This window comes from Lissotriton helveticus, chromosome 7 (genome assembly GCF_964261635.1).
Source record: "Lissotriton helveticus chromosome 7, aLisHel1.1, whole genome shotgun sequence".
In the NCBI taxonomy this organism is placed as follows: domain Eukaryota; kingdom Metazoa; phylum Chordata; class Amphibia; order Caudata; family Salamandridae; genus Lissotriton; species Lissotriton helveticus.
In genome coordinates, this window is record NC_136068.1 from 265256971 (window position 1) to 265266976 (window position 10006).

At 48.0% G+C, this 10006-nt stretch overlaps 1 protein-coding gene across 2 annotated transcripts in view; it reads right to left on the reverse strand.

The window, feature by feature from the left end:
* Positions 1-7586, reverse strand: part of NFATC2 (nuclear factor of activated T cells 2) — a 313029-nt gene extending 305443 nt beyond the window's left edge. The window contains exon 1 of one of the 2 annotated variants that reach the window (XM_078652048.1): positions 7163-7586. In XM_078652048.1, the coding sequence (XP_078508174.1) occupies positions 7163-7454 (292 nt within the window). In that variant the 5' untranslated portion in view covers positions 7455-7586. The remainder of the gene's footprint in view (positions 1-7162) is intronic. The other variant, XM_078652047.1, reaches the window with a different exon arrangement.
* Between the last annotated feature and the right edge of the window lie 2420 nt (positions 7587-10006).

Here is a 10006-nt window from a genome sequence, read left to right on the forward strand (position 1 = left end):
GAGCTGGTGCCGGCAGAGGGAGAGATGGTGCAGGCAGAGAGGGAGATGGTGCAGGCAGAGAGGGAGATGGTGCAGGCAGAGAGGGAGATGGTGCAGGCAGAGGGTGAGATGGTGCAGGCAGAGTGAGATGGTGCAGGCAGAGGGGGAGATGGTGCAGGCAAAGGGGGAGATGGTGCAGGCAGAGGGGGAGATGGTGCAGGCAGAGGGGGAGATGGTGCAGGCAGAGGGGGAGATGGTGCAGGCAGAGGGGAAGATGGTGCAGGCAGAGGGGGAGATGGTGCAGTCAGAGGGGGAGATGGTGCAGGCAGGAGGGAGAGATGGCGCAGGTGGAGGGAGAGATGGCGCAAGCGGAGGGAGAGATGGTGGATGCAGAGGGAGAGATGGTGCAGGCAGAGGTAGAGATGGTGCAGGCGGAGGGGAGATGGTGCGGACTAAGGGAGAGATGGTGCAGGCAGAGGGGAGATGGTGCAGGCAGAGGGTGAGATGGTGCAGGCTAAGGGAGAGATGGTGCAGGCAGGGGGTGAGATTGTGCAGGTGGAGGGGAGATGGTGCAGGCAGAGGGGACATGGTGCAGGCAGAGGGTGAGATGGTCCATTCGGTAAGTTGTGAGGGGGTGACACCATGAGTTACCCGCACCGGGTGACACCAGCCCTAGTGACGCCGCTGCCCTGACCCCAGAAATGTAGGATACAGGTGGACTAAAGACCAAGCCCGGATTAAGAGCTGGAAAAACTGTGAGGAGAAACTTCCACTTTTCTGTGTGCTTTGCTGGGGTTGGACTACAGTTGCTGCTTCTATTTTGGGCAGGGAAAGGACTGGACTGTTCTTTCTGCATTCTAAGAATATCCAAAGGATTGATGTAGAGCTTGCCTCCTGTTGGGAGTCTCAGGGAAATCAAAGACTTCAATATCTTCTGGGTACCTTCTTCTGGAAGTGGATGTTTCAGCTGCCACAGAGCAAAAAGGTAACCCGACGCTGTCAACAACGCTTCTGCCAGCTCCGTGACCTGAAGGCACTGCAGAGGGCACCACGGCACTTTGCACTGCAACTGTGGTCTCACCGATGATGCCGTCCCACACTGTCACCGATCCGCTGCTTGCACTGTGACCTGTGGGCACTGTCTCGCTTCACACTTTCACCTTGTTATCGCAGCGACGCTGTCACTGACACCGGGACCTATGAACACTGCTCAGGGAGAACACAGAGCACCGTCCCTCTATGCACTGCAGCCCTGTCTCACTGACGACGACGCTCCAAGCTGACATCTACGACGCTGCTTGCACAGTGGGTTGGGGCCACCGCTCATAAGTTACACGACGCACCGCCCCGTTCTACACCACAGCCTTGGCCCACCGGCGCCATAGACTCCAGATCGTCAACCGACGCCGCTGCCTACACCATGACCTGTGGGCCCTGCACACGCATTGCCCTAATGTGCACCACAGTCTTGGGTCTACCAATGACAGCACCTCAGCAACAATACCACTGCTTGCACCGTGACTTGTCAGCACCACACCGAGCACGGCCCCACTTCACACTGCAGCTTTGGTCTCACAGAAGCCTCTAGACGACCGTCACTGACCTGCTGCCTGCACCGTGACCTGAGGGCACTGCCTGTCGCACCGCTTCGCTTCACAATGCAGCCCTGACGCTTGCCGGTGCTCCTGACTTCAAGCTTGCGGAGGAGCCGCCCCTGGGCTACGCAACTATAATTGATGCAATATTTACTACATCCAAGTTGAATTTCTGGAGGTTGAGCATGCTGAAATTTAAAAGGAGAAAAAGGCCGAGTAACTACAAGGACAAGTGGATTTTAGAGTAGAAAGCACCAAAATCTGACTGTTACTCCTCATTACCAGACAAAAACTTGGAATAGGTGCTACTTATCACACCCAATAAGTTCTGAAACCTAGAATGGCGAATTTTATCTGGTGCACTAAATACTGACTACACAACCAACGCACTCCCATTTCAGCTCTATGGTTTTTCCCTCATTTTTGTACAAGGAGACCCACTTGATTGAACATTTTAAGCTTTGTATGTAAGATATTACAAGCATAGTGAACATTTGCTTTGAGCAGTTCCCAACTAAAAACAAATACAGTTCTTTCTGGAACTGAGCCACCAAACCTGTTGTACCACCTAAGGCGCAGCTGCTGGAAACCATAACCAATGAAGATCGAAATCTAAAAACATGTTTGCTTTGCACAGTCGGACGCTGTTATAAGCCGATTTGATGAATCCGTGAAGGCAGGAACATTTACAAAGGCTATTTTGCCTCCTGATGAAACCTTAAGCCAAATAGATAGGTGAAACACAAAAATTAGCAGTCGATGCTTAAACCAGGGCAGATATTATGCATTAATGTTATTACGCTTATTTACAGTAGGAGAAAACCACATAGCAAGCCTTCCTGCCTCAAAGTGACTCTCCCCCCTATTGAAGAGAGCAAGGAATTGAAAGTTATGCACAGACCATTAACATAATAACTGTGAAGACTCAGACACACAGATTAAGGGCCTTTTTCTGAGAACAGTCTGTATCTTGAATCAGGTGCAAATGGGAATTTCATGTTCAAATTTGATATCGAGTTTTGTAGAATCCGACATTTGAGAATTCTCCCCTTATTATTTTATTGAGAAAAAACCTCGTGAAATTAAACTGGAACTAAGGAGGAAATCTACAGAATCCGATTGTAAAAAAAAAAAAAAGAAACACACTGGTAATTCCTCATTAAAAGAGGACTATCTTGGAATCACTCACTCTCCTGAGAGATATAGGACCCCTCAGAAGTTGGGGCGCAAGTCAAGGAGCAGCTACCATTACTCTGGCATCTGATACACTTTCAGTTTCAAAAAGTGTGGCTACTGTATTAAAGTGTTAGGGCGCAAGGAAACCTCTCAGGAAAAAGGAATTCCCTCCTTTTTGTGAGGCCACGCCCCCATGCAAATAAGTGAGTTCCCATTTCCAGTGTACATGACTTGCGGTAGAAAAATGTAATCAAGCACAAGGGGGCACCCAAAAGTACATAGTGGACCATGGGATAATTAAGTAAAAGAAAGCAACAGTTCTTGCAAATACCTTTAAAGTGCAATAATTATGTCGACGCTTAATGCATGTTCACATTCTCTAGGCATGCACTCAGACGTATGTTAAGCATGTGTTGGAAAATGCACGAATAAAATATATATATTTGATATATAACGAACCTAATTAGTGAAAGAAACGTGCTTGGTTCATAAAGGGGGATTCACAAAAAAAATTGAAAAATCAGACAGTGTGAAAACAAGACCATAAGACCAGGAGCAAATAAACTTCATGTCAAATGTATCAACACTTTGCACCAGTGCAAAGTCTCCAAAAGCAACTCAAGCCAGTGCAAAGTGTTGATTTGGAAATTACTTTCCAGTACATAACTTGATCTGCTTTGTACAGTAGCACTATACTAAACAAAATAGCGCTCTGTGCTGCTTTGAGCTACATTGCTTGTGGGGAGCATCCCACGGGTGGTACGTGGGTGTTCCCAATGCAGCCTTCCATGGGGTTTGGTGCAAACCATATCTCCTAGCATGTGTAAATAGGATTTTGCACCGAAACGTTATGCCTCCTCCAGACAGGTACAAAGTCATTTTCTTTTACAAACTTTTACAACTTTGCATGTGCGCTGCATTGTGCAGCACACATACAAAGTGGGAACAGTTCTAAAGCATGTCTTAGCATAGCATTTTGCACTGGACAAGTACCCTTGCAGTACAGAACCTATAGTAGGCTAGCACACACACCACAGCACTACGGTGCGGTGGGAGAGGTGTGCGAGTGTGTGTGCGGGAAATTAGGCAGCCACAAGGTGTGGCAGTGTTAGTGAAAAGAGAAGCAGCAGCATTAAATCTCTGAAGATATGGTGCCTCCTGCCCGAGGGCTGCTGGCCCAGAGGCCTTTTGTTTGAGGGGCAGAGATTGTTTGCACTAGGTGCTGAATAACAGCAGATTCATTCATCTTTGTGAATTGTGCCAAATGCCTTCAGAACTGTGTGGGAGAAAAATGAAGTTTATCTGCATTTCATTTCAAAGGTGCTGCTGCTGCCTTTCGAGAGTGATGCGTTACAGTACGGAGAAATAGGAGAACGAAACGAGTAACACATTTCCTAAGAATTCTATGATGAAGTGAGGGAGAGCAGAGGGTTAAACGAGAGAGAGGGAAAGAGGAAAAGGGGTAAGGAAAGAAGAGAGGGATATACAAAAGTGTGGGGGAGAGTGGAAGAAAGAAACGAGGTTAGTGACAGTGATAAGGGGGTACTGAGAAAAACAAACAGAAAGTAGACAGAAAATATCAAATGAAGCAGAAATGAAAAGTGAATTAGAGAGTTGGGAGTGGGGAAGAATAGAATATGGGGAGAAGGAGCTTGAGAAGAAAAGAAAGAAAGAAAGAAAGAAAGAAAGAAAGAAAGAAAGAAAGAAAGAAAGAAAGAAAGAAAGAAAGAAAGAAAGAAAGAAAGAAAGGAAGAAAGAACAAGCATTGGAAATGCAATAGGTCTCGCAGCATTAGAGTTTGTGCTTTTAGAATTGTTTATGGTTTTTTTTTTTTATCTTTAGCATTTTTGTTTCCTGTAGGCAATGCTAAAGAATTACAAAGAAAAAAAGCCATAAACAAATCTAAAAGCTCTAACTCAAATGCTCCGAGACCTATTGCATGCACCCATTCAGTTGTTGGCCTCTCAGCTGAGTCTGCCAACTAGACAACAAAGTGGAGGTGGGGCGGTTAACTAATGAGGCAGTAAAAAAACAAGACGGAGGGAAGGCAGAGAAGGGGAGGGGGAGGCTAGATGGAGAGCTCTATTCCTCAGCAGATTGGCTTGGTACACTGTCTGGTGATTAATGTACGACCTGACCTCCGTTTTTTGGCCGTCATCCTTTCCGGTTGTATGGGTTGCTGATAGTAGAGTCGATGTTGAGCCGTGGACATGAGCCACTCTGGGAATTCAAGAGCCTACTTTTCTTCAAGTCGGTAACCCTGGTGACCGAAATACCTAACCGACAGAGGAAGCCTGATATTGAGAAGACACACAGGATACAATCCATTGCGGGGGCGGGGTGCTCTTTGGCGAGGGAGGAGGAGGGAGTTAAGCACTGCAGGACTGTCGAGTCACGGCCTGCGGCCGTGAATAAGTCAGATGGCTGTGAAGCAGGGGGCGGGGCAGCGCTGGGGGAGGGTGATTGATGCCGGGTCAGCGGAAGCCTTTGATGTGGCTTGGCGGCCGTGGAGAATGACTCTTACCCCAGAATGCGGGTTTTAGATTTAACAGTCTTCAACCTCCTAGCTGATAATTGTACATGTTCTCTGAACATTTAAATGATTGTTGCAACCCAGCTCATGGTATCTGCGGCAATACAGTTGTAAGAACTGAAATACTGTAAATGCAAGCCCCAGTTGATGGAAATACTGACAGTCAAGAAGCGATTAAAATCTCCGACTAGGTGATTCAGTTAGATGGCACGGTGGCTAAACGTTGCACATCATTCCCCATAGTAGCTCACTAAGTTGGTAAGGGTGGTGCTTAAGTTATTCTGTCAATGTAAATGTGTAGCCCTACTTATATCCTTGCAGAATGTCCCGATATCGTTTTTAAATTCTGGTCAACGTACATAAGAAGTAGTTTAATTAGCCAGAGACACCAAGAGTGTCTTCCGTCGACGAGCTAGGCATGTTCCCGACTCTCGGCAGTTCATTCCAAGTGAGAGAATCACATGAGTCCTCGAAAAACAAAAACATTCACATAATAAATCCGGATCCAAATCAAGTCCTGCAGCTCTGAATAGTGCAAATACATTATTATTTTATTGTTTTGAACGTTTGTGCATGGCGTTTCAGCATGCTTGCTGCAGTGTTATGTGTACACGCTGTATCCTCTTCACGGTCCTAAGATAGCCTGTACTTTGAAAAGTAAATCCCCAGGAATGTCGTGTAACAAAACAAGCCTTTCACCGTAACACGGCTGGCAGGGGAGGGGGCGGAGAGGGGAGAGGTGCGACACGGCAGTAGGAGGAGGAGGGGGGAGGAGAGTAGGGGAGGCACGGCCTAGCGGCAGGCAGGCAGGGGAGGAGAGGAGGAGGGGGGAGGAGAGTAGGGGAGGCACGGCCTAGCGGCCGTGCAATCAAGTAGTGAGGGGGCGGAGCTGGGGGAGGCTGTGAGAGAGAGTAGGCAAGGCAGGCGGCTGGGGGCATGTGCACGCGCTTTTAAGCTCAATGCACATGCGCATTGAGCTTAAAAGTCACGGGCACTGCAAGGAATCGCCACGATTCCTTGCAAGTTAGATAAAGTCTGGATGAGCCCCTATAGTCTCGCTTGCTCGATGCGCATGCGCATCGACAGGCGAGACCTAAAAAGTTGGTGAGGGGGGAAAGGGGAGAGAATGAGAAACAGACAACCAAGGCAAATTGAAAAGGAAAAAAGCAGAGAAATAGAGATGGAGGGAGGATAAAAATAGAAATAGATAAATGGCAAGAGAGAGAAAGATAGAAAGCGACAGAGAGAGAGGCTGATAGGGTAAGAGAAAGAAGATAAGGAGAGAATGGGAGAGAGCAACATAATAGATGGAAAGAAGATGAAGGCAAAGTTTAAGAAGGGAGAAGAGGGAGGGTGTGTGTGACAGAGAGTGGAAGAGCAAGGAAGGAATAATTGATACTGGTGTGAAAGAGAGAGAGAGAGAGAAAGAAAGAAAGAAAGAAAGAAAGAAAGAAAGAAAGAAAGAAACAAAGAAAGAAAGAAAGAGTAATAAGAGATAAAAAGAAAAGGACAGAGTGCCAAAATGAAGGAGTGACAGGCATAGAAGGAGAATAGTAGAAAAGGGAGAACGAAAGGAAGTGTAACTGAAAAGAGAGAGAGAAAGATAAAATAAACGCGTGAGTGTGACGAATAAAGTACAACATGTGACTTGCTTGGTAATTTTGTTATTTAAGTCATGCTATACAACTGCAACATACTCGTTCCGTTGCAGAAATTAAGTCACACTAACCTTCACTTGAAAAAGGGAAACTCCTATTTGCAATAAACAATATAAACACGGTCCGAAAGTGCCAAACAGTGAGGATAATTATGACATGTAAGCAAACCTGTCACGTGACCGGCAGGTTCTGGTAGGAAAAGAAAGGAGATGGTGACAAACCTTCTGGAGGGCTCAGATAGTTATAATCAAATAACATTGAGAAGTCGAGTTCATCCTCGGGGCTGACAGTGGGGTGTGTATTGGGGTCATCCGGCAGGTCAGGATCAGAATCCTTCTGACAGCAGCTCATCTTCGTAACCGGGACGAAGAAACAAACGTGCGCTCTTCTTTCAAGACCAAGGTTAAATAAAAAAAATATAATCCTCAAAATCGGAAGTAAAGCAAGTCCGACATCACCACCGTGCAACGTGGGAATACGATCCTCAGAGCTGCAGGGCAGAGCATAGTGCATTCAGCGCAGGCAGGGCGGAGGGGGCAGCTTCTGTTCTCGCCAGCCGTGCCCCGCTGCAGCCTCAGTGTCAGTCATGGGAGTGTGAAGCGAACAGTAGCAACTTCCTGCTCTGAGGCCACCTGCAGCAGCCCCAGCTGTCACGGGGGCGTGGCCCGCCTGGAGCAGGAACCACAGCCTACTGTGACAGGCACGCGCCTCCGAATGAGCGCGAGCAGCACTGTTACCTCCTCGCGCGCACACTGATGGGACATGAAGGGTCAACACGTGTCTGAGTAACTGGTGAATAGAAACAAACCGGACTTAGCGGAACCCTCCTTGCAGTGCAGGGGTGTGCTGTGTATAGGGCAGCAAGTGAAGTGGCACTGGTGCTAACTGGACCCTGATACCCTGATTATTGTTGTATTTTACAACTCACCCAACATACTCGGGGAAGGAGGGGGGAGATGCGAGGGGGGGGGGGTAGAGATAGGGTGTCCTTGCAGCATGGGTCGGTGCTTTTTCCTCGTACTATACTATGTCCCATAGCCACTTTCTCAAGCCCCCCTCAACCATTTGGACCCTCAGAGTCCGCTTACATTGATGACTGGGGAATTACACAGAGATTTAAACTGCTGAAAGCATCTGAAATTTCCATGTGAAAACACCACGGATCTCGTAATTCCAATGAGCAGTGTGTTGAACTGGGAACCAACCGTAGGCCTAGGCAAAACTGTTCAAACCAGCCTCACGCCATCTTTCCTCTCTCATTTCTCTCCCTCCTCTCTCAATTATTTCGCTATCTTATAGAAAACACTTGCTGTACCTCCTGTAATTACCCTGGGGTTGAAGGGGGCGGGAAAAAGTCGCTATGGGACATAATATTAGGAAAAAGCGCCAATCAATGCTCCTTGGAAACCCTATCTCTATTCACCCCACTTAATGTCGCATTTTAAATATCTTACCATTTTCGCAGGTATCTGGATGAACGGGGCATGCAATGGGTGTTGCTGTGGGCTTTCTACTGCAACACCCATAGCTTTTTGCTGCTGCTCCAGATTTATAAGGATGTTTAAATCTGAGGCAACGCCAAAAACGAACACCACTGGAAAGCAGGCGTTAGAGTAGCGCAACGAGGAGAAATACTTTTATTCAGTCACGGCCCGTGGAGGGAGTTGCGGTGGGGCAGAAAGGCGGGGCAGGGGAGGGGCATGGTGGGGGGTGCTAAAAAACGGAATATGGATAATTGGAGGTAAGAGTGGGTGGCAGCTACTCCCCGCTGGGCGCCGAGCACGAAAAACATTTGAATGCAAATTGCTTTCAGAGGCTGATAATTATTTTAAAACGCACATTGTGCTGTGAAATTGAGCTGAAGCTATCTTTTTAAAACAGTCTGTACTGATGTTGTGTATATGTGGTTTTTATATTCACTCTGACTAACAAGAGCACATACTTGCACTCACCAGTGACACTATCTGCTAGCCGGGGACTGTTTCCGCCTAGTTCTAAGGCAACCGGCACTCCAGCCAATCGCGGTTGTCGAGGGCGGGACAGGGGCGGCACCTGACGGAGTGTCGAGCGGTTAGCGCTCTAGACCTCCTCTTCCTGGAGAGTATTTAGGCTGCGAGGAGGCAGACGTTCCACGCGGTAAGAGTGGGTGGCAGCTACTCCCCGCTGGGCGCCGAGCACGAAAAACATTTGAATGCAAATTGCTTTCAGAGGCTGATAATTATTTTAAAACGCACATTGTGCTGTGAAATTGAGCTGAAGCTATCTTTTTAAAACAGTCTGTACTGATGTTGTGTATATGTGGTTTTTATATTCACTCTGACTAACAAGAGCACATACTTGCACTCACCAGTGACACTATCTGCTAGCCGGGGACTGTTTCCGCCTAGTTCTAAGGCAACCGGCACTCCAGCCAATCGCGGTTGTCGAGGGCGGGACAGGGGCGGCACCTGACGGAGTGTTGAGCGGTTAGCGCTCTAGACCTTCGCTTCCTGGAGAGTATTTAGCCACTCGGCGGCCCCAGCGCGCAGCGATGGCGCGCAGGGTAGGCGCCTCTGACTGCGCCAAAGACGAGCCTAAGACCAGCCCGTCTGTGCCCGTCCGGGCCAGGCCGGGTCACGGGGCACGTAGCGCTGGTACAGGTAGTATCACAGCGGATCAGCTACGGGCGTTGCGCCCAAGTAGCAACAGTAACTGCTCCGTCCTAAAGCCTTCCTTAATGGGTACACATGCGTGTCCTCATTGTGCTTTTGCACTAACTAATGTACAACCTTATCCAGAGGTATTACACAAGCCTAAGTCACCTACTCAAGCCTCTGTTTTAAATCCCCGCACTTTCACTTTTTATACTGTTAATTGCAGATCACTGCCCCAACATAAAGCAGACATCTACCACCTCTTAGCTGAAGAAAAACCATGCGCGGTATTTTTAACGGAGACCTGGCTGCATGACGGTGCAGGTCCCGATGTAGCCGCGGCCTTGCCCTCTAACTATGCCATTGTTAGAGTAGACAGAGAAAGACAGGTAGGAGGGGGTATCGCTGTGATCTTTAATAGGGATTTTAATT